This window comes from Suncus etruscus, chromosome 2 (genome assembly GCF_024139225.1).
Source record: "Suncus etruscus isolate mSunEtr1 chromosome 2, mSunEtr1.pri.cur, whole genome shotgun sequence".
In the NCBI taxonomy this organism is placed as follows: domain Eukaryota; kingdom Metazoa; phylum Chordata; class Mammalia; order Eulipotyphla; family Soricidae; genus Suncus; species Suncus etruscus.
In genome coordinates this window covers 162,880,358-162,906,304 of record NC_064849.1, presented here as the reverse complement: position 1 = coordinate 162,906,304, position 25,947 = coordinate 162,880,358, and the positions used below count along the sequence as shown (strand labels likewise).

Sequence of the window (25,947 nt, the reverse complement as noted above, 5' to 3'; positions counted from 1 at the left end):
CAAAACCAACAAATACACAACCAAAAAAAAAAAAAAACAAAAAAAAAAACGCCGCGATCTTGAGATAGGCACCATGGCATAGCACATGGAGAGGGAAAAGAAGGGGCCAGAGAGATAATATAGAGGCAAGGCGTCTGCCTTTCATGCAGGAGGTCATCGGCCCGAATCTTGGTGCCCCACATGGTCCCTCATGCCCGCCCGAAGCAATCTCTGAGCCCGGAGCCAGGAAAAATCCCCGAGCTCTGCCTGGTGCCTCCCAAAAATCTGAAAGAAAGAAAAAAAAAAGATAAATGGGGCAATAACTTCAATAACCACACTAAAACAAAGAAATTGACCAAAAATAAATAGGTAAATAAAATGATAATAGTAGTACATGAAGATAAAAAGTAATATATGAAAAATAAACAAGATTTTTTTCTCCCTGGCCAGGCACAGTAAATATTGGGGTCATTCAAAAAGGGATTCACATGGCCTAAGATGTATGGGGTTTCTCCACCCTTGGAGTATATTGTCATGGGATCCACTATAGACTCTGTTCATGATCCTTTATTCTCCCGGTGCTCCATTTGTGATGTTTGGGAGGCTTCTGGTCCTTCCTGGGTGATATAGTGAGTCCTCTGTATCTAGCAATCTCAGTATCGGCACAGTTACAGGGGTGGGACTTATGATGAAGTCAGTCTTAGTAGTTGTAGAAGTTCTGTTCCATCAATATTATTTTAGTCCATCTTCTGTGGTTGTTGGTCTTGGTCTTGGCACTAAATCTGGGATGGCACCTAGGATAATGCCTTTCCTTGTGTTTCCAGAAGCCCCATTCCGTTACAATGGTCTCTGCCAGACCTTTGGAACTGGGATCATGGTTGTTGTGCAGGTCGTAGCTCAAACCCTAGGTTAGGGCTTTTTTATTGGTCCCAAGATATATACAGTCTGGTCATGGTTCTAGCAGCCAGTCCTCTGCAAATCGCGTTCTTGGTTTTTGGACCTACCAGCGGGTGACAAGTCTTCTGATTTTGTCTTATCAGTGGCTAGAGGGCCAGGATAACCTGCTCTTAAGTCAAGTTGTTCCCCTTTTCCTCGTTGTCAGGATATCATATTAGAGCTGGCACTCGTTGGTATTCCAGCAGTAATAAGGTTGTCTTGGATGGGGTTTGTTACTTGCAGCTGTTGTGAAGGACTGTGCCATTTCTGTGACTGGGATCCAGGGTTCAAGGTTCGATGGATGGGATCTACTCTCCTGAAGTCTAAGTTGATTCCACATGACATATTTTCAAGGTAGGAGTTATCCCTATATTGTAAACAACTATGAGTTTCTATCTCTAGTAGATAAAAGCTCTTTTTTATGTGAGAGATTTTTTTTAGTGTGCCTTTGCAGGGAGAAATGGTGCTACGTTATATTGTTGGTGCATTTGGGGGTGGACAGAGAGGAAAACAAAAACAGGTCACATACCCAAAAAAGATTAAAACAAAACAAAACGAAACAAAACCAGACAAAACCAAAAAAAAAAAAAAAAGATAGGATTAAAAATGTATGTGCTCACATATGTATATGTGGACCAGAAAATTAACGGAGTATTTAAAGGACCAAAGAGGTGCAAAAGACTACCTTACATTTGGGGAAAGGCAGGTAAAGAGGAGGTGTAATACAAGTCTTATGTTTATGTTGGGAGTACAGGTTTTCCCATTGTCTTTTGGGTTTTTCTTGTAGTGTGTGGGTTCCCAGGCACCTTTCCATCACACCCCCTGACCTTCTTCAGATTGGTGAAAGATTTGTGGCAGGGAGGTCTTGGTAAGAGTTCCTGCATTGGGGCTACTTTAGGGCCTAAGTCCGGTTTCAAGTAGCAGTCCACCTTAGGGGAAGATGGTAGGGGGCACCGCTCAGCATGGGTCCACAGTAGAGTTAGCTGCTTTTTCTTGCAGGAAACGAAGTGTGGGTTTGACTGGGTGTCTCTTCGTTTGGGTACTGGGTACTGGTTCATTGAGGTAGGAGGTCAATCTTGATGCCTAATAGATTTAGGACTGAGGGTGAAGAGTATTAATACAGTGGGAAATATGGATGGGAATGATGGATGAGGGGGTAGTTGGGTTTCCAAAGGGGGGAAAGGGGGAGGTATATGGTAGGAGTAGGAAGGGAGAGAAGAGAAAATACATTAGAAAGGAAGGGAGTTCCGGGAGCCGTTACGCCGTGGACCATGTTGCGCCCGAACATCCTGCTCACCGGTACTCCAGGTGTTGGAAAAACTACACTGGGCAAAGAACTTGCATCAAGATCTGGACTGAAATACATTAATGTGGGCGATTTAGCTCGAGAAGTCTGATCACCGGAAATCATGGAGACTGGCAAGATGGCTTCTCCCAAGAGCATGCCGAAAGATGCACAGATGATGGCACAAATCCTGAAGGATATGGGGATTACAGAATATGAGCCGAGAGTTATAAATCAGATGCTGGAGTTTGCCTTCCGATATGTGACTACAATTTTAGATGATGCAAAAATCTATTCGAGTCATGCTAAGAAAGCTACTGTTGATGCAGATGATGTGCGATTGGCAATCCAGTGTCGGGCTGACCAGTCTTTTACATCTCCTCCCCCAAGAGATATTTTATTGGATATTGCAAGGCAGAGAAATCAGACCCCTTTGCCATTGATCAAGCCATATTCTGGCCCTAGGTTACCACCTGATAGATACTGCTTGACTGCACCAAACTATAGACTTAAGTCTTTACAAAAAAAAGCATCTACTTCTGCAGGAAGAATAACAGTTCCGCGGTTAAGTGTTGGTTCAGTTACTAGCAGACCAAGTACTCCTACGCTTGGTACACCAACCCCACAAACAATGTCTGTTGCAACCAAAGTAGGGGCTCCAATGTCCCTCACAGGGCAAAGGTTTACTGTGCAGATGCCCACCTCACAGACCCCAGCTGTAAAAGCATCAATCCCTACAGCATCAACAGTTCAGAATGTCCTTATTAATCCATCACTAATAGGGTCCAAAAACATTCTTATTACCACAAATATGGTGTCATCACAAAATACTGCCAGTGAATCGGCAAATGCATTGAAAAGGAAACGTGAAGATGATGATGACGATGATGATGATGACGATGACTATGATAATTTGTAATCTAGCTTTGAAGCATGTAATGTGTACTTGGCTTTGAGTTTATTGCATTGAGATAAGAAAGTGCATGCTGAATATTAAATTTTTGAGTAAATATAATTACCATAAAAAAAGAAAGGAAGGGAAAAGAGGAAAGAAAGAAAGTAGAGAGAGGAGTAGAGAAGAAATGATAAAAAAAAGTAGTGAGAAGAGAGGAGAGAATAGCAAGGGAGTGTTAGTTTGCTTGAGCGTGTTCAGTGAGTATAGTCTGTAGTTTAAGTCTGAAATTCACGGTTACTGCTTCGGTGATCTGATTGGCCACGTGCTTCGATTCCTAAAAGAAGGTATAACCTTGAAATAAAGTGTGTGTTAAAGGGTTTTCTCAGGAACATCTCGTAGTACCAGCTAGGTATGGTATCTCATGTGGCATCCCGAGCTGCCCTCTTGGTTTGTCCACCCTTTGTATCGAAGGATGCCTGTGGGCAGAAAAGCTGAGAGGTTATTTTAAATATAGTAATATAAGGCATTAAAACATGATGTTATGGGATGATTCCATTGGAGTCAGCGATTTCCCATGGCATTCTTTACCTGTAATCCTGATTGCGATCTCCAAGGGATTATTGTGGGCCTTTGTCGTAGAAGGCTGATTACATACCTGTTCTCTCTATGCTGTTGTTTCTGGTGTTGCAGCTATCTTTGTGGTATAATGCAGTCAAGGGTTTGCGTTGTTCCTTTTTTTCATGTATTTTGGGGGCTGCAGTCGAGTATATGTTGGCTATTACAGTGTTTAGAGTTTCTACCTTTTAAATCCTCTTATTTGATTGTTGAGTGTTAGATGTGTATAAGATGTATGATCTGGGTGCTTCAGAATAGTGCTATCATTCTGTGTTTATCTTTGGTCTTCTGACTTACTTCGTTTAACATAACATGTTCTAGATCCATCCATGTTGCTGCAAAGTCTGTGATTGTATCATTTCTGACTGCCATGTAATATTCCATTGTATATATGTACCACATCTTAATGATCCATTCATCTTTTGTTGGACATCGAGGTTGGTTCCAAGACTTGGCTATTATACTGAGTGCTGCTATAAATAGTGGGTGCACACGTATTTTGGAATGAATGTCCTTCCAAGTTGGGGGTATATACCTAGGAGAGCAATTGCTGGGTCAAATGGCAACTCAATTCTGAGTTCTTTGAGCACTCTCCAGACTGTTCTCCATAGGTGTTGGACTAGGGGGCATTCCCACCAGCAGTGGATGAGAGTTCCCTTCATACCACATCCCCGCCAACAGAGATTGTCCCCGTTATTTTTGATGTGAGCCATCCTTACTGGTGTAAGGTGGTATCTCATTGTTGTCTTGATTTGGATCTCTCTGATGATGAGTGAAGGTGAGCATGTTTTCATGTGTTTGTTGGCCATCCTTGTATCTTCCTCAGAGAAGTGTCTATTCATTTCATCTCCCCATTTTTTTATGGCTTTATTTGGTTTTGGGGGGCTCAGCTTTCTGAGTGCTTTGTATATTTTAGATATCAGTCTTTTGTCTGATATGTCGAGTGAAAAGTTTTTTTTCCCATTCTGTTAACTGTCTTCTTGCATTAAGTAAGGTTTCTTTCGCCATGCAGAAGCTTTTTAGTTTGATGTAGTCCCATTTGTTTATAACTTCATCCTTTTTAACAATCGTGTTATATTCTATTTTGTATACATATAATATGAATATTCATAAAAACTATGATTTTTCTTTCATTGATGCAATAAATTATACTCATTGACTTACTTATATTAAATCACTTTTGTATCCCTGAAATGAATCCTACTTGGTCATAGTGTATGATCCTTTTAAAGAATTATTAGATTATATTTGCTGGGTTTTTTTGGGGTGAGGGGGATATCATACCTGGCAGCATTCATGGGTTACTCCTGGCTTTGCACTCAAAAGTTGATCCTGGCAGGCAAGAGTATGGGATGCCAGGATTCAAACCACAGTATGTCCTGGATCAGCTGTTTGCAATGAAAATGCCCTACCACAGTGCTATCTCTCTGGCCCATATTTACTGGTATTTTTTGAGGATGTTTGCATCTGTGCTTATCAAGATATAGGTCTGCAATTCTCTCTCTCTTTTCCTCTCTCTCTCACTCCTATTTTTGTGTTGTATTTTTCTACTTTTGGTATCAGGCTGAGATTTTCCTCCTAGAAACTCTTTGATAGTTTTTATGTTTCTGCAATTTTCTGGAAAAGCCTGAATAGGGTTGGGAGTAGGTACTCTTTAAAGGTTTAAAAGAATTGATTAGTTAGAGGATAAGATGTTAAGGTACCAATCCCTACATGAATGTGTCCACTTTCTTCCATAAAAGTCTCCATTTTCATCAATCCCCCCATTCTGCCTCTCTTCCAGCTATATTTTAAATTTTTTTCTTTTCTATTTTTCCTTTTAAGCAGTCTGTTTGATAACACTGGTACTGGCAGTGTACCATGCATATCACTTTACCTCCTTTCTGAACCCAATCTTTATCCAGAGTGACATCTAATCCTGGGTTTTTGTTTTGGAGAAGGCTTTTGATTAAAATTTTAATTTCTGTATAATGATAGGTATGTTCAAGTATTCTTAAACGTCTTGATTCAGCCTTGGGAGTTTATAGGAGACTAAGAAGTTATCCATTTAATCTAAGTTATCTTGTCTCATGGCATAAAGTTCTCAAAGTAGTCTCCTATAATCCTTTGACTTTTGTGTGGTGTCTGTTGTGATGTCTCTCTTTTAATTTCAGATTATATTTATTAATTTTTTGTCTCTTTCTTTGTGAGTCTTTTTACTGGTGCTGAAAACCTGATCAGGTACATGCAAGAAATTGAGCTCAGACTTCTTTCTGACACCATGCACAAAAGTTAAATATAAATGAAGTAAAGATCTTAATATTAGACCAGAAAACATAAGACATATAGTGGAAAATATAGGCAGAACTCTTCATGAGCAAGAAGATACGGGCATCTCAAGGATGAAAAAAAATAACACTTATAAAGTATTTGGAAGCAAAGGTTCACCAAAAGAGACTATATTAAAATAAGAATCTTCTGCGCTTCAGAAGAAATGATGACTTGGATATAAGTCCCATGGAATAGGACTAATTGTTTACCAATAACCAATCAACAAGAGGTTAATAGCCAAGATGTAAAAATTACTGGTAAAGCTTAATAAGAAAAAGCATTCAACGCCTCAAAAATGGTAAGAAGAGTTGAACATAAACTTCCTCAAAAAGAAAATAAAAATTGACAAAAAGTGCATTAAAAATATTCCACAGCATTGATCATCAGGAGATGTAAATCAATACAACAATAAAATATCATGTCATTCTATAGAGACTGACACACAACATGAGGTACAAGAACAATTGCTGACATGAAAGCAGAGAGAAAGTGACTCTCATTCACTGTTGCGTTTGTCAATTTGTCTAGCTCTTTGGAAAACAATATAGACATTTCTCAACAAACTAAAAATTTAGCTTCCATTCAACCCAGCTCTACTGCTCCTGGGAATATACAAAATGTTACCAAAGACACAATGCTGAAAAGTTATCTTCATAGCAAGAGTTCACTGAAGCACTATTAAGATATGAAGATTATCATGCTGAGTGAAATGAATCTAAGGGAATAGTCATGGGATTGATATGTGGTGTATTAAAAAACATAGTGTGAGAATAATACCCAAAGGCTATAAATATTGAGGTTCTTGAGGGATTGGTCCATGGTTTGAACTTACCACAAAGAAGGTGTAGAGTGAGTTTAGGTTATAGAAGGAAGCATTATGACTGTGAGAGCTGAAAAATGTTCACACTGGACAAAAATTGTGTTCTGAAAAATGGTAAAGTGGTATGCATAGACTTTTTTAGTAACAATAATAACAAATCACAGAAACTTGGGGCTGGAGAGATGGCGTGGAGGTAGGGCGTTTGCCTTGCATGCAGAAAACGGTGGTTTGAATCCTGGCATCACATATGGTCCCCCAAGCCTGCCAGGAGCGATTTTTGAGCACAGAGCCAATAGTGGCCCCTGAGCACTGCTGGATATCCCCCAAAACAAAACAAAACAGAACAGAAAAAAACACAGAGCCTAAAAACATAAAAAGGTGATGAAGAAAAATAATTAAAGTGAAAAAGATAGAGCAAGTGAAAGAGAAGGGTCTGCTAGCAAGGATGGGAAACTGGAGATATTGGTGTTAAGAAGAGTCCACTGGTATGGGAGAGGTGTTGTAACATTGTATGACTGAAAATCAGCCATCAAAATCTTTTAACTATCTTATAGTGAACCAATTAAACAAAAGTAAAACAAACAGAAAGTTAGGAGTTAAATGTCCATATGATATTTCAACTTTAGTATATAGGCCGAGATTCCAAAAATACAATGCAGAAAACAAAAGTAATCCTGTTTTTATTGGAGCACTAGTAACACTAGCCCAAATTTGAAAATAATCTAAGTGCCCAAGAATAGATGACTGGATAAAAGAAACTAGTGTCCAAATCTCTGATTTCAAACTATAATAAAACTTGATAGTAATCAAATGAATGATACTGGAATAGAGAAAACATGCTAGATCAATAGAGATTAAGTAGAATTAAGAACACAAAGATAGTCCATCAGCATGTGGATAGCTAATCTATAACATAAATACTAAAATTATGATGTGGAGAAAGAAACTGCTCTTTCATACGTGATGTTAAGACAACTGGTCAGCCTTTTGGACTATAGAACATAGAAGGTGACTAGGAAATTTCCCTTGCATGATTTTGACCTATATTTGATACCAGGTATCATATAGTCCCTCTGAAAGATCCTTGATTCATAGATTGAGTCAAAAATAAATCCTGAGGGGATGAGGGAAGAAAAAAAAATCCTGAGTCCCACAGGGTATGACCTCCTAAACAAATAAAATAATTGAGATTCACAAAAACAAGAAGACAGATTTTCTTCTGTAGGAGTTTCTTCAAAGGAAAAGGGATTTTGTCATCAGCTGTGTCCCAAAGAAATCGGAATAAAAAAAGTTTAAAACAGGATATTGATGGTTTGGAACAATAGCACAGCCAGTAGGGAGTTTACCTTGCACTCAGCTAACTTATTTTCAATTCTGGCATTCCATATGGTCCCCCAAGTCTGCCAGGAGTGTCTTCTTTTTGTTCTTCCTTTAAGTATCATGATTACAGACATGTTTGTAGTTGGATTTCAGTCCTAAAAAGTACAACCCCTTCTGAAAGTAGAGCCAGGAATAACCCCTGAGCATCATCAAGTGTGACCCCAGAACGTTATAATAAATATTTAATAATTATTAATTATTTATTTATAATTGATAATGATAATTAATCATCATTATTATTAAAAAGCCATGATATTGAGGAGCAGGAATGTTAGAACAGCAGGTATGGAACTTAGCCCATTTCAGTCCCTTGCATCCTTTTAGATCCTTGAGTTTGACAGGAGAAATATTTGGCCACAGAGTCAGGAATAACTCTTGAGCTATACTGGGTGTTTCCAAAAACCAAAACCAAAGAAACAAAAAAACATGATATTGGGGCTACTGATTTTATAAAATAGTCAAAATAATTTAGGTAAGAAGCCATATCAAAGCCTTTTAGCTATAATGAATCGTGGTCCATCAAGGCTAATTTCTGTAAAGGAAGTTGGAAATGTATTTTTATTTGACATCTAGAATTAATCTGTAGGAGAATAAAACTAGCATTGATGGATTATTGTTACTAGTTTTAAACTTTGCTTACTCTCCAGAATATATATATTTTATAATTTTTAAATGTCTAGGGGAAGCAGGTTAATGTGAATTAAAAGGTTTTTTTTTTAAATAACTTTTTACACAATTGGTGCTTTCAGAGTACACAAACCATATGGAGTGCAGGAATCAAAATCTGGTCAGTCTTGTACAAGGCACTACCACATCATCTTTTGTAATAATTCTCCAATCCCAATAAGTATAATTTTAATATTACTCTATTATTGAATGACAGAAAAATTACTAATGTTAAAAAGCATACTATAGTAACACATCTCACTTTTGTGTGCATGGCTTACATTTAGAACATATTATCACTGAATAAAATTTAGTACCTTTCTAATATAAAGTAAAACAATCATGAACCTAATATAAAGATAAAACCTCTAGAAACATATGATAAACATGCTAAAGATGGATGTAAATAGGTAGGGCAATAATCATATTAAATTATGCAATAAATATGTGTAATTTAATGGAATACTTTGGGAAATGAAAGCTATATTTGTATATCGGTTCATGTTATGTTCATGTTAACCAGGTCCCTTTTGTTTGTATTGATATATTTATATACATTCAAATGATTTTTTGTACAGGTTGTTTCAGGTCTAAAAATGGAGTTATTGAGTTAAATGCATTAGTAATTTATGTTTCTTAATAATTACCAACAACCTGGATATTGGGATAAAAACAAGTTTTAGAGGTGTATATACATTTCAATGCCCTTGTCTTCACTTAAAGCATTTTAATTGAGATGCATAATTTGCTAATAATAAGGCTGCTAACATGATTAAATTCAAATAAACTATTAAGTATTACTTTTTATCTTAAATATACATAAAGTATCTGTAAAAATTCTGGCATCTAACATATGATAAATGTTAAATAATATATTTTCTGAGCATATAGCCAGGTGTAACCCTGAGCATCACCAAAACAAAATATTAATTAATTAATTAATTAAGATAAAATTGTGTGAGAAAAGAATTATATGAAGAGAAGAGAGTATTACAAGTATTACCCAATTTGATATGCTTCAAGATCTTCTAGATATAACGGGGTATGGCTCTGATGCTACCAACAACACCACAATTACAGACTCAAACACCAAACAGTCCCATACATCTGGTACTCATATTGCACATCCTACAATTATATTTTTATTTTTATTTATTTATCACAAGTATCACAAGTATTACCTTATTTGTTAATAACAACATACTCTTTTCAATTTTATATTTGAGTTAGCAACAAAACTTGATATATGTAGAAGGAAAATGGAATCTCCCAAGATTAGATGCACATTAAATTAATAGTTTTTAGATTTAGGATATTAATTTAGGTCTCTATTGTCCTCATCCATATATTAAACAAGAAGAAGCCTGTGAGCACAGAAGAAGATTGTAAAAAGAGCTACCAGTGGTATTCTTTGAACCATAACAGTCTATGTTCAGGGATTACTCCTGTGTTTCTCGTCAGGGGACCATATATACAATGGGTATCTAACTGAAAGAACTATATACAAAGCAAGCTCCCTTCCTGCTACACAATCTTTCCAACTCATATGGTTGTTGTTGTTGTTGTAGTAGTTGTTGTTGCTATTGCTTTAGTTTTGCATCCACACACAATTTTACTTATCTTAGGCTGGCCCAGGGCCTGATCCTGACAGTGAGTGTAAGGATACCCCAGGACAGCTTGGGGATCTATATGTGTTGAAGAGATAAATTTCTGAGTGGATATTAGAACAGTAAAAAAACCTACCCTCATTATTGCTTCAGCTCCCCCCTAAAATTATGTGTTTAACACTAAAGATTGTTCTATCTTTTCTAATTTATATAATAAGAATCTGAACAGAACTCCATGTTTTTGCTCATGTTTTCTTTTTTTCCAATTTTTGCAGAAAAATATATCCTGTAATTTCAGAGATTTACAATAAGTTCACAGCATCATAAAATAAAATATGCAAATATAAATTTGAACTAAATTACTATATGTAAGCACGAAATGTTGCCACAGAAAAATATTAACTCTAACATAAAAACAATTTCAAAACCTTATAAAAGATTCTAAATAAACTTCAGATTTCTACTTTTCAAACATAAAATGTGGAATAAACAGAATATTAAATAAATATAAATCTTTTTTGAGGTCACAAACTCCATAAATTCTTTACCACAGACTCAAAATACTCAAATCAAAAAATGTAATGTACAAATATAATTGTCTAGGACCAGAGCAGTGGCGCAAGTGGATCATGGTTTGATCCCTGGCATCCCATATGGTCCCCCAAGTCAGGAGCAATTTCTGAGCGCATAGCCAGGAGTAACCCCTGAGCATCACCGAGTGTGGCCTAAAAATAAATAAATAAAAATAAATAAATATATAATTGTAGGGTGTGCAATATGAGGACCAGATGTATGGGACTATTTGCTGTTTGGGTCTGGAAATGTGGTTTTGTTTGAGTGTGTTGGGTAGCATCAGAGCCCACCCTGTTATATCTAGAAGACCTTGAAGCATCTGACATTGATGTAATACTCCATATGCAAATCATGAGCTCTAGGCCTATGAGGCTTTTCAGAAACGTGAGATTATAACTTTTATTTGGAGAGGTGTGGGGATGGGATGCACACATGATTGTACCAAGGGCTGACTTCTGGATCTGTGTTCAAGGATCACTCCTGAATGGGACTATATAGGATGCTCGAGATTAAATCCAGTTCATCCGAAAGGAAGGCAGGTGCCCTACCTGTTGTACTACCAATGCAGTTCCTCTTTTTTAAAATATATAAATAAACCTTCTTTCAAGATCTTTATTTTTTTTCAGAGCTCATTGTAATGACATTTTTTCTATCTGAATACCTTATGTCTTTCTCAATGTTTGCATGAGAACTAAGTACATACCCATTCTGGCTCTCAGTATGCACTATTAAATTTTCTAAATCATTGAACTCATGGAAAGAATCCAATGCATCTCTTAAGAATTGATGGGCATCAAGATTCTTTTCTCTGGGGCCGGGTAGGTGGCGCTGGAGGTAAGGTGTCTGCCTTGCAAGCGCTAGCCAAGGAAGGACCGCGGTTCGATCCCCCGGCGTCCCATATGGTCCCCCCAAGCCAGGGGCGATTTCTGAGCACATAGCCAGGAGTAACCCCTGAGCGTCAAACGGGTGTGGCACAAAAACCAAAAAAAAAAAAAAAAAAAAAAAAGATTCTTTTCTCTGCTTGCTCTTCAGTATATGTCTCATCATCAGTTGGGATTGAAACTTTAGCAGTTTCAAATTCTCATTCAAACCTATTATAGTTTTACATAATTTCTATACCTTACTAGACACTATGCATTTACAATTGCAAAGCTAATGATTGCAACCCAAACTTTTGGGAGCACTGGTATCATAGTCTGCATGTATCTAAATATCTGAAAACAGTCAGTGCTAAAATTCATGACCACAAAAACTTATCCATAAAAATCCACAAAAATTCATCCATATTATAATGATGTTGGAGTAAGAAATGATGCCAGAACTTATTCATGATGACTCCATGTAAAAAGAACCTGAATGAAACTGAGAGCTGTGTCTTTGATAATTGACAATTATCTATATTCATTAAAATAAGAAATTTTGAGCAATAAAATTCGATATAAATTAGATCAATAGCACACTGAAAATACAAATAAGATAAATTTAAAAATTTATGTCAATAAGTTGTGGAACCAATCATAATGGCAAATTGCTTATAAATAAGAGGCTTCTATCCTAGACTTCATCCTAAGATCTGTACAAAAAGCAAGATCACTAATTACGGAAGACTGACTATAAAAACTGTGATGGAGAAGAACTTCTGGAACCATAAAGAAAAACTTTACCCTAGAAATCGTCCTATGATCTGTGCAAATAACAAGATTTCTAATTATGAAGGCCTGATTTTGACAGCCACAACTAAGCAGAACATTTCGTCGCACCATGAAAAGACTTTGGGGTTTTATTATGAGTATGTCTTAGCCTGTAGTTGTTCCCATGACAATATCTTCAAGATTGGAGAAACACTGTATCTCTTAGGCCAACAAAATTCCCTTTCCAATTTCCCCATTACTTACTCTGCCTATGCAAAAGCAAACAAACAGAAAAACACAAAACCTTGCAACACCAGCCCTCTTCCTTATTTTGTTCTTCATTTCTGTTGTTGCTTTGTTGTTTTTTTGATATGGTGGTGGTTTTTTGCTACTGCTTATTTTGTTTTTCTTTTTCTTTTTCCTCTATTATTTTATATTTATAGCTTCTATAAGGGCTTGTCCCAGATTTCTCTATTTTTTCCAACAGAACCATCAAACTTGAATCATCTTGTTCTGCCTTATAAATTGAGGGAGAAAAAAGTGGATGGTACCAGGAGTCGCAAGAATATTGAGTGGAAACAAAAAATGCTCAGACCTAAATACCAAACCTAAAGTTTATGAGAACAGAATCAAAATACCCAATCAAAAACAAGCTATATACAAATGGGACCTGTTACACTAGCAGTCCAGCGGGCAGAGGGGGGAGATATGGGATGTATGTTGGGAACAGGGGTGGAGGGACACTGGTGGTGGGAATGGCCCTAATTTACTGTTAATATGTACCTTAAATATAACTGAGAAAGACTTGTAATTCACATTGGTCACAATAAAAATTTATTTAAGGGATCTGGTCAGGGTAGGGTGTTTGTCTTGCATGGGGCTGACCTAGGAAAGAGAGCTGTTCGATTCCCCAGTGTCCCATATGGTCCCCCAAGCCAGGAACCATTTCTGAGCCAGGAGTAACCTGAGCATCATTGGGTATGCCCAAAAACCAATAAATAAATAAATAATTTAAAATAAAAAATAAATAAGAGTCTTAAAACTACAAGATTGAATTGGGAGAAATGAAAAACCAGAATTTAACAGTTACAAGAAAGAATATTGAAACACTAATCAAAACTCTCCCCTTCTAATAAGAGTCAGAAACAGGTAGTTTCATCAGTGTGCTTTATTAAGATTTCAAATATAATCAATTACCTATCCTATTGATGCTCTTCCAAACAATTGTAGAAAAATAATTTCTTCCAAGCATGTTTTACAAAAACAAAATTACTGTGATGAAAATACAAATAGGCCTATTACAAACACACCCAACTCTATATGAATATCCTTAAATATAGTTTCAAGTATTTTCAACATGAAATTAGCTAACTGAACTCAATAATGTTTTAAAGCGATGAAACATCATAAGCAATTGAAATTTATTTTAAGGATGCTCAGATGTGTCAATATTCACAAATCAAAAGATATTAGATATTATGAACAAAAAAGAGAAAATTTTTATATTTATATATTTATATATATTTATATAAAAATCATATTAATAAAATATTTAAAAATGTACAACATCCTATGGTGATTTATTATTTTTAAAACCTAAACCAAATGAGATAGAAAAAATATAGATAAGCAGAGTAAAATCAATAAATAACTCATATACTCTTTAAATCTTACACAGTAACTAAAATAAATAATATATTTTCCTTAACTAACTTAAATAAATAATATATTTTCTTTAGGTTCAGGAATAAAACAAGGATTACCATTCTTACAAATATTATTTAGCTTATATTTTGAAGTTCTAGCTAGAGAAAATTAGGCAAAAGCTAGAAAATAAAAAATATAAATTTTAAAACCTGTAAAAATGCAACTACTTTTATATGGCACACATCACATCACAAATACTTTAGTTGCCATGTTCTTATCTCTTATGGGAGCGCATGAAAGCCAAGGGGATGGACCTGATGAGCAGAACTTCTTCTTTGTTCTCTCCTCAAGGACCACAGTATAATATTTGAGTTTCCTCAGAAATCCACACAGCCACAAGATTCGTCTTGCCCTCGTACTGCACATGGGCACACTTTCTGCAGTGAACCCATAAGCTTTGAAGTGACTTGGCTCCCCTCAATCGTGTCAGGCTAATAATAAATTAATCCTAGTTCCAATTACCTATTCCCTCAAAAACTCACAGCCATAGAAGTAAGAAATCAAAAGATTCTAAATTACAACAAAAGGAGAGGCAGTACCAATGACCTTGAGAGTCAGCATTAAGGAAATGTGAAACAGTGGTTAAAAATAGCCGATTGATTAGGAAGCTCTGAAAAGGAAAGGAAAGAAAAACATTCATTTGAATCCCTTAGGGAGCTTCCAAAGCTTGGAGAGAGGGAGGAACAGATGGTGAACCAGAAAGACTCTACTCAGGACTGCAGCTGACTCAATGGATAAGCAACATAGAACCCCATTATGTTCTGTGAGTGAAGAGAGTAGTTTGAAAAATGTGACCAAAACTAGCCAGCTCAATATCTTATCTTCTAAGGATATTAGAGAGAACATAGTGAGGGTATTTTGGAAAGAAACAATGATACCACTATAAGAAATATGAGGTGATGAAACAACATTTAGAAGTGAAAGAACTGACGAGTTTTGTAGCTAAAATTATAAAACAAACAAACAAAAACAAAGTTTTTACAACAGAAAAAATAGTAGTTGAAGAAAACATCAGCTAGGAGAAAATTAAATAGATTTCTAGAGGTTTATTGGCTCCAAGATGGGATGCAGGAGATCTCTAGAAAACAGAAAAAGATCAAAAAAGGTGACTATATTTATATCAGACAACATGGTCTTTGAGTAATAAGAGAAAAAAACCCACAGGTATTGTATTTTTTAATCATCTAAGGATATAGAAATTAATATGAACACATATTTTAATCATTTATATACCTAATAATGTACCAACAGAATATTTAAAAATCTGAAAACACACTTGAAGGAAAATTTTTACAGAAGCTCAATAGTAGTTGGAGTTTTCAACATATGTCATCAACTCTAGATTGATCAACTAGTCTAAAACTCAATAAGGTAATACTAGCTTTCAAAGAAGAAATGAAAGATAAGAGATTAGAACACATATAAGGAACTTTTCATACTTCAAAGTTGAATATATTTCTCCAGTGTACATAAGGCATTCTCCAAGATAGACCACAAACTGTGTTATAAAACGTACCTCTATAAAATAAATAAATAGAAATTAACCAACTTACAACTGAAAAAAAGAACTGGTTAAAGGGGCATTCAGAGGAAATCAAAAGATTTCGGGAAGCAAATGAAATTGAAGATATAGGATACTGGTTTATATAAGACACAGCAAACATGGTATTAAGAGGAAAGTTCATAGCAGTGAAAAAGTTCATTAGGAAGGAAGAAGGGGCCCACTAAATAACCAGACTGCACAGACTTAGCACCTAGTAAAAGACCAAACCCAGACACCCAAAGCATGCAGGAAGTAATAAAACTTAGAGCAAAATTAGTGAAATGGAAACTAAAAAAATATTTTAAAAGACCATAGAAACAAAAAAAGTCATTTTTGAAAATTATTAAACAAGATTGATGGTTTACAAGCAAGGTTCACAAAAAAAGAAATAGGGAAAACCTTTATAAAATGAACCATTAATTAAAAGTAAATGTGACAACAGACACCACAGAAATTCAAAGGATTATCAAGGATTACCTTGAAAATCTTTATGTCATGTAACCGGAGAATCTAGAATAAAAATGGATAGGTTTTTTTTTTTTGTTTTGTTTTGTTTTGTCTTTTGTATCCAATAACCTCCTAAGCTTGAACCAGAAGAAAACAGAGCAATGGAACTGGTTAATTACTATCAAAGAAAACAAGATTGTAGTCAAAATTTCTCCCAGAACAAAAGCCCAGTCCCAGATAAAATTATTGGTTTATAAACCATTTAGGAAGACGTTCTCCCAATCTTTTTCAAATCTTATAACAAGTTAAATTAAGATTTTCGGGCCACACCCGTTTGATGCTCAGGGTTTACTCCTGGCTAAGCGCTCAAAAATCGCCTCTGGCTTGGGGGGACCATATGGGACGCCCGGGTCCGTTCCTTGGCTAGCGCTTGCAAGGCAGACACCTTACCTCGCCGGCCCCCTAAAAAGTTTTTATGAGACAACTATTATTCTAAAACCCAAAGCAGATAACATCAAGCAAAATGAAAATTATAGATCTATATCTCTAATAAACATAGATGCAGTGATTTCCAACAAGCCATTAGAAAACCAACAATACATCAAATGATTGTACACCACATCCAAGTATGATTCATCTTTGTGATAAAAGGATGATTTAATATATATGCCAATAAATGTAATACATCACATAAATATACAGAAAATAAAAACCTATTGCCATATCAATAGATTCAGAGAAAATATTTAACAAGAACTCTACCCATTTGATTGCATCTCTGTCTGCTTTTGGTATCAGGATGATGTTAGTTTCATAAAAAGTATTTGTAATTGTTTCTTAAACTCATCAAAATTAAAATACATTTTACTCAATAAGTTATTAGTCTACTATACATGTAATTATGGACTTCTTTGCAAAATTTATAAGAAATTACAAAATTTAAATGTAATAAAATAGCCTATGAAGTAATTGTAACACATTAAACAATGCAAAGAACAGTAGAAAATAAACTGTAGATTACATATAGACATGCAATAAGATTTTTTTCAAATGCTCATTTTACTTATAAAAATTCAATTTCAAAACAAAATTAGATATGAGTTCACAGTTATAATGATGTTCTTTACTAAATATTTGTGTATAAATTATGGCAAGGATATAGAAAACACTCACACAGTTGGTCAGCATATTAACTTGCCCAGTCTGAAATGAAAAGCAGAACATGGAGATTAATTAAATTATTAATTAAAATGTTATTCATTATATAATACATTATTTTCTATTCTAATTTTCTATTGTAAAAGCACAAGCACTAGTCCAATGATGTTAACTGGAACACATCTTGCAATAACCAAGATCTGGAAATAGCCTAAATTTTCAGTGATCTCAAAATTAAATAGTAGGGAAAGGAAAGCACAAAAATAAAACTTCACAGATATATATAACAAGGAATTCAAAACCAGAAAGATAAAGAACACGCATACTTATAGACGAGTCTACTACAAAATAAATATTTTGGTGACAATACAGATGAAACTGAAGGAAATATCTTCTTACTGAGTAAAATAAGTTAGAACTTAAAATATAAATGACAGATAATATTATTTATATGAAAGAAGCCAAGTAAGGAATCTGGCAGATCAAATAAAAAATAACTCTAACTGAAGTGTGGAGGTGAAAAATATGGAGGGGGAGGAAAGTAAGATGGGATAGGTCCAATTGTTAATGCTGGAATAATTTTGGTAAGTGGTAATATTGTGACAACATACATTTTAAAATTTTGAAAATATAGGAAACTACCCTAAAGCATACAGTCTTATAAAATGTTACATTAAAATAAATCAAAAGTTAAAAAAAGCTTTGACTATGGAAAATAATTATTTTGAGGAGGGGCCTAAAAATAATTGCAGTGCTTAGGGGTATTTTCTGTCTCTATGCTTATGGATCAGTCCAGAAAAGGGAACTTTCTATAGTGTCAAGGATCAAATCTGGGACAGTCACTTATACACATCACCTTAACTTCCGTATTGGCCCCATACTGAGAATTCTTTTTGGAAATAGTTTTATCTCCTTTTTTAAAAGGGAATACAAATCAAAACTTAAATTGCATTGCCAAAAATGTGGGGAGGTTCAAGTGTAGAGAATAAGAAAAGTTAATGAAAATAGTATGATGTAGGGGAGTTTGTGGAATATCTAAAGAGAGTATTGTCTCACTGGGCTTTTGAGTTGTCTCATTCAACTAACTATGAAGTGTCTAATTGATTCTTATTATTTTTGAGACTATGAATGTTTTAAAGTTTTGAGTATTTTTACAGTAATTCTAACAACCATAAGTTCCTGTTTTCTATAATTCAAATGTCCTGTTACACATATCCAGAGCAGTAAGTCTAGATGATGAGCTGAATCAATTTGTAGGAATACTTGACTATAAAAATAACAGTTACCTATCAACAAACAAACAAACAAACAAACAAAAATATGAATGGATTCTTTAATCCATGACTTTCGCTCACTTAAAGTCATTGTACTTTGAAATTTTATCACTGCCATGTTTCTTTACAATTTGCTTGTAGATGCAGCATGGATAGAATTTTTTTTAAACCTTTAATGACTACTACAGAGGGTCCAGGCCTCACACACATGCTCCTTTTTATTACCCAAACAGTTCACATATGACAATTTGTCTTTTTCTCTGAGCCTCATGTCAATGCCCAGTGCCTGGTTCTCATAAAATTATCCTGACCTTCACAGAGCAAATGTCCTTTGAGTTTTGACTGTAGAATGAGTTGCCTCCCCAGATGTGGGATTCTGCTGTGGCTGGAAGGAAGCATATAATGTTTATATTAACCTTCTCAGGTCCTTTCCCATGTGAGGTTAGCAGCATTGGGAGTTAAATAAAGATGCTTAGTCATCCAGAATCCTGTAAGCACTTGACACCCTGGCAAGTCATCAACTCTATCTACCTCAGATGCTTGCAATTCTGAATGTGGTTGAAAAACAGCCGAGTAATAAGGTGTTCTATTTGAGTATTGAATGCTGTGCTTCCTTTTGCTTTTGGTGGTATGCTTTTACCAAAATTTACTGTGAGGAAAATTACTATTAATAGGATGGAAAGGAAAAGGTCATCCTGAGTTTATGAATGCCTGAATTAAATATATAATCTTCAATAATTTTATGTAATGCTGCATATATCTCCACAGGCAAGGCATATTTATAAATAATATATCTTAATATGATTGTGTTCACTAGGGAAACTATGCTAACAGGAAAGAATTATCTTACATATGTTGTATTTTACTTGTATGTGACAAATTATTGAAATCTCACTATTGTAGTAACTATTCCAGAAAAAATAAAAGATACTTAAAGAAATGACTACAATTAAACCTTACCTGATTTATATTTTTTGAAGAAATGAAAGACAAATCTAAATACCTGCTTTTTTATTAAGCTGCTGACTTAAAATCACATGTGGTTTTCTTAAAACTTGTTATTTTGCTGTCTAACTGTCATAATTTATTTAAAAAGAGCATAGCTGCTATTAGTGATTTAAATGTTCTAATAGCTTCAAGGCAACACAATTATCATTTTACAAATGTGAAATTAGTCATAAGCTTAAGAAATGGGAAAAACATTGAGAAGATTTTCCACTGAAAACAATTGACAGCTCAAAAGTAATAATTCCTATTAATAAGTGATTTAATGTGTCCCAACATGTATACAGCTCCACAAGTTTTATGTCAATAAATAATCAGTTTAGGCAGAAACTAGAAATGCATATAAAAGTATGTAAAATAACAAGGAGAGGAGACTATCTTCTTTTGTGTTTTTCCCCCTCCTACTGGAAAAAGGTCTTGTGACATCCCTATGTGACTTATCTTAAATTTGTACCTGTCCAGAATATTTTTTTTTCAAGTTTTTGCTTATCAGTGCACCATTCTGAACCCATTTTTTATTCCACTCCAATCTTCCAAGTGTATCTTACTGGGTTTGCAGTGGTTTGCTTTGATTATGGTTAGTGCTTCACCATCCTGACAGGAAGACTAAGGATGTGGGAAAGAAGGTAGATAGAGTGAGGATGAAGCAACAAGGTAAGGAATTCAAATACATTTTCTGAATCTTGTTCTCATTGCAAATGAGGCGTTCACAGAATACTATGGTTAATAGTTCTTTTTTCAAGCTGTTATTTAGGAACATAGCTGTGTTGAAATATATGCATATTTGATTGTCCTTTTATACAATCTTGTGTGTATGCATAAAGAAAAACATGTAATGTGATAAAATCATTGTAGATATTACACTGTACTATTTTAATTAGAATAAATTTAAATATTAAGAAAGTATAAATTCAAGATAACTTATTTTATTTTTTTCAAGATAACTTTTTAGTATTTTATTTGGAGAAAATATAATTACTAGAAATAAATTTTAACTCTGTCAACTGCTTTATGGATCCTACTTACCTGAGACACCTAACTCTAGCTCATCTCATTACTTCCTTTCATCTTCTTGCTTCCCTAGAACACCATTGTCACAGGCTATGGGCAGGAGAAGGACATAGATAAAATAAATTAAGGGGGAAGGGGAGGAGAAAATGTAACATGTTTTACAGATAACTGAAATACATAAATTCAGGATTATTTTTCTGCTCAGCTGCTTTTATCCCCTCTTAATATATAACCCACATTAAAACTCTTAGAGGGAGATCAGTTCGTTTATTGATATTGTCAAAAGACAAAAAGACACCAAATTAAGTGTCATAATTAGACTGTAGTTGTTAGGTCACAGCAGAAACTGAACTGAAACTCTTCCAGGTGGCCCACACTGAAGAAATAGAAAATATGTGATGTCCTTTATAGTAGGGCATTACAAAACTGAAGAACTCTTCAGGACAGAACTTGACTTGCTTCACAATGTCTTCCAGGAAAAAGGGTGGTTGAAAGAGAAGATTCAAAAATTCTAAAGTGCCCAAACTGTAGAACTATGCAAATTTCTACTGAGTTGTAGAGATATATTGCTCTCACTATCATGGATATCCTTTGACCTCTGAATTTGTAACTCTGTAATAGAAAATGTATTTTCTTTCCAAATACAAATTGCTCCTACATACCTTTCCAGATGTTACAACATAAGGTGTTTCAGGAAAAAAAATGAGTAATTCAATTTTGAAATCACTGTCCTAGATTATTTTAAATTTGATTTTAGCTCTTTTGAATTCTAAATTATTTGTCTCTTCGAACAACAAAATGTTGTTCCCTCACAGAAAGTGTGAGGGAAATTTGTGTCTTTATTGAAAATTAGAGCAGTTACATTTTATGATGTGTATATGAGTAGTTATTTCTCTTGAGAAATAAGAAAATATTGTGTATGGCCAAGGATATTTTAGTTTATGTCAGTTTCATAAAATCTATTGTGTTATTTCTTCAACCAATGTAATATGATAATCAAATCTTAGTGTAAAGAAATTAATTTTTCCAGCTGAAGCAATAGAACATTGGGTAAGGTGTTTGCCTTAGCCTAAGAGGACACGGGTTTGCTCTCTGTCATCCCATATTGTCCAAGAGCCTGTCAGGAGTAATTTTTGAGCTCAGACCCAGGAGTAACCTGAGTACTGCTGCATGTGGCTCCAAAACAAAACACAAAAAAAAAAAAAAATAAAATAAAACACTTGTTAAATTTGAGCTTCCTATAAAAATTAACATTCCAACTGTTAAATAATTTAAATATATTTACATGCATAGTTGTCTACATATGTATAAATAAATTGAAAACAATATTGAATGATATATAAATTGGAGAAGTAGATAAGGTGCAATTATTAGCTATGAACTGTTAAATCTTGTCCCTTCTATCTGGTGACCCATATTACATCCTACTTGAGATGATTTTTAAAATTAAATACACTAGTATTTGGAAAAAAATATTTTAGTAGGAACAAGTAGAAGAACTAATTTTTTATAAATTTATTCTTTGCTGTTATTGAAAAATCTTCCTATTCTAGCTTTTCTTGTATGCCTCTATTTATATTTGATAAATATAAAAATATTTATTGAACATCAGCTTCATTTGTACAATAGCTTTCATTAACATAGAATGGCTATCCAGCTAAAAGTTTTAAATTATTCAGCAAAAGTTGCCTGAATATGTGGAATTCTCAATTTCAATATAAAGTGATTCCATACCTATTAAGCTTTATGTTTTTTTGAGTTCAAGGGATAATTCAGTGGACTAAGGACATACTTTACATTCAAAAGACCCAGGTTTGGTCCATAGCACCACATGATAACAAAGTGTGGCAAAGAGTAATAATGCCAACACAGAACTGCTGGACATTACAGGGAATAGCTCCCAAACCCAAATATTAAATGCATATATATATGTAGATAAATACATAGATAAATAAAGTGCATATGATTTATATATTTTTTTGGAAATGTATGGTCAGAATAAGAGTTCAGTAATGACTATACTATATTTAACTAGATTTCTGTACAATAAATATGTAAGTCATTTATGGCAGTATAACCAGACATCTCAAATTCTTATGCTTAATTTCACTAAAGCAGAACAATGTAATTTGCACTTGATTAATTTGTACAAGAATAGATTTTATTCTTCTGGTTCATGGGCCACACCTGGCTGTGCTCAAGGATCACTTCAAAGGTCTCAGAGTGCTAAATGGTGTATCGGGAGTGAAATCCAGTTTAACTGCACATGAGGCAAACATACTACTCACTATATCCCTGTTCCTGGCAGTCGCATTTTAATACAAATTTCAGTGCAATTCTACTAAATTTTCATACAAATTTAAGACATAATCTAATTGTTAAAAATATTTAGACGGTTACTTCAACTATAAGACAAATTAGTCTTCTTTAATCTTGCCCTCTTTCCCTCCTTTCCTTCCTTCCACCTTTCCTCCTTTCTTGCCTTCCTTCTTTCTGTCCTTCCTCACTCCCTCCCTTCTTTCCATCCTCTCTCCCTCCCTTTCTCCCTCCAGTGGTGTGTGTGTACTTTTATTTTAGGATACAGAAGGTCAAAATGATCTCCAATCAGGGGATAAAGAAAGATACAACAGTTAGAAGAAAACCTCTTTTTGGGTTTTTCTTATTTATGCAATTTCCAGAGACAAGATGTAACAAATGTCTCTAGTCTATTTTATTTAAAAGAGTCTTTAAAAGCTAATCTCATTATTCTTGTTATACATTAAGTTTCTATGCACATATATGTATACAAACACATAAACACAACCACTCATATATGATGCACTGAATTCCCTTCAGTTATCTCATCATTAATATTCAGCCATGATTGATGCTACCTTGGTTTCAACTTGAGTTAGCTGTCACTGGTATAAGTACTTTATTTACTATATTAGCTTGGGTTCTTAAAACACACACATTCTCTAAGTATGCTAATGCTGTGATGCCAAGGACAGTAATAAATTAATATTTAAGAGATGGAAGTAAAATTGTTGTTTTCAAATAGAGCTGATTGAGTGAGAAGCACACATCAATTTAAAGCTAAAGCATTAGCTATGTGAATAGGAAAACAATAATCTTTTCAAGAACTCATTATATTCTAATAATTATCTATAATTTATACAGCTGTTATGTAAATTATTTAATTCCACATGCACATATTTTATATAATATGTGAAATATTAGAGACCAAGTGTTAGATTACACTGTGTTTACCGAAAATTCAGATCTTCCCAGGTTTCTTTACATCTGTTTCTTTACAACTCAGTTTGGTTTCACCCAAAACAAAGATAATCCCTGGCTTCTTTGTATCTGCTTGTTTACAACCTTGTTTTACCCCAAAACTGAGACAGTCTTATATGCGAAACTGGTGGGACTTACTCAGAATAGCCTGAACTATCTATCCTTACTCTGTCCTTTCTCCCCCACCCAGAGATGGTCTCTGTACTCAATAAAAATGACAATTCTGACAGATAGATTGCTTTTAATATGAGGTAGGAAATTGCTAGGCTACAGGTGTTTCACCCTCAGACTAGTTTAGATATTTCCTGCAGTGAATCTGCTTCAGACCTGCTCACCCTGGTTTGGAAATATGGGCCTTTGATGTGATTTCACAACCATGTAAAGCACATTCTCAGATTATTTAAAAATCTTTCAATTTTTGTCCCAGTTAAAACAATAAAATATTTATTTTGCAATCTAGTTGCTTTTCTTTTTCTCTTTACTTGACATTGTTGGGGGAGATTTTGTGACCATACAATGGTTCTGTCTCTGTTCTTAAGGATCAATATTGGTGTTGCTCATGAGACCATTTGTGGGTGCTCAGGGATGAATTCCAGGTTATTTTCATGCAGGGAAGACTGTGTATCTCTAAAGCATAAAACATTTATGTTAAATGTATTTTAATATAATTCTCTAGCTAATATAAAAATCTAAAATGACAAATACCTTATAATCCTATTAAGAAGACAGGATCCTTGATGTTTAAGATTTATGTTTAATTTGTTTGAATTCTGTATACAAATTGATAGTTGAGTTGTTTTAATTGAATTTAATAATTTCTTTTCCTGAAGAAGGCCATATTTATTTCAACAAACATAATTATCTTTGAAATTCATGTTTAAAAGTTATTTTAATTACTGTTTTGAAGTTACAGTAGGTAGTTTAACAATATATTTATAGACAATTCACATCTAGTACTTTTCTCAACTTTAAAATCCTATATTAAAATTACCAACAAATTCACATTTAAGTTAAAACACTGTCTATTACAAGTAGATTCAAAAATTGGCTCTTGCATAAGCAAGTTTCATCAAGTACCATATTCTAATGCTTGAATATAACAAATTAAGCTCTTTTTCTATTAAATAAGAGTTTTAATGGGTAAGATTTATTCAACATTATAGATTTTAATGGCATTATAGATGTCGCAATTATAATTTAAGACAAACATTTTGAAGCATTTGTTAGTTTTAAGTATACTGAAAATATTTATATAATATTTAAATAGAGGAAATGCTAAGAGAAAGAAAGCCATATTCTTCAGGGCCCTGTTCTATTCCCTGTACACTTTAATCCATTTAAATGAATCAAAGTGGGCATTTTTTTAAAGCTAAATATAATATTTTTAGTATGTTTTGGGGAAAAACATCTTTGTACTTCCTCCTTCCCCCACAGAGCAGCCAGACTACTCCTAATAGTGTTGTATTTTCTCTTTCCTGTACCATATATCCTATCTAATCAGAATGTATTGAGTCTGGGATTATCTACGTAGAAGCAAGGATAAAATGTAAATACTTGGAAACCAAATAAATCACTACTGAACTATCAGTGGGAACATAAGAAATCCAAAGAATCCTGGGAATAAAACAAATAAAATTTCTAGTTACAAGAACATATGAAACAAAGAAAATGGAGTATTTATAGAATAGTTCATAGCAGGTTTAGAGAGATAGCATGAAGGTAGGGCATTTGCCTTGCATGCAGAAAGACAGTGGTTCAAAGCCTGGCATCCCATATGGCACACAAGCCTGCCAGGAATATTTCTGGGCATAGAGCCAGGAATAACCTCT

General features: G+C 34.4%; 1 protein-coding gene across 1 annotated transcript; it reads left to right on the top strand.

Moving 5' to 3' along the window:
* The first annotated feature begins 2,166 nt into the window (after positions 1-2,166).
* LOC126001954 (transcription initiation factor TFIID subunit 9-like) lies at positions 2,167-3,210 on the top strand. Its single transcript, XM_049769152.1, has one exon. The coding sequence runs from the start codon at positions 2,325-2,327 to the stop codon at positions 3,117-3,119; it is 795 nt and encodes a 264-aa protein (XP_049625109.1). The 5' UTR covers positions 2,167-2,324; the 3' UTR covers positions 3,120-3,210.
* Positions 3,211-25,947: the final 22,737 nt, after the last annotated feature.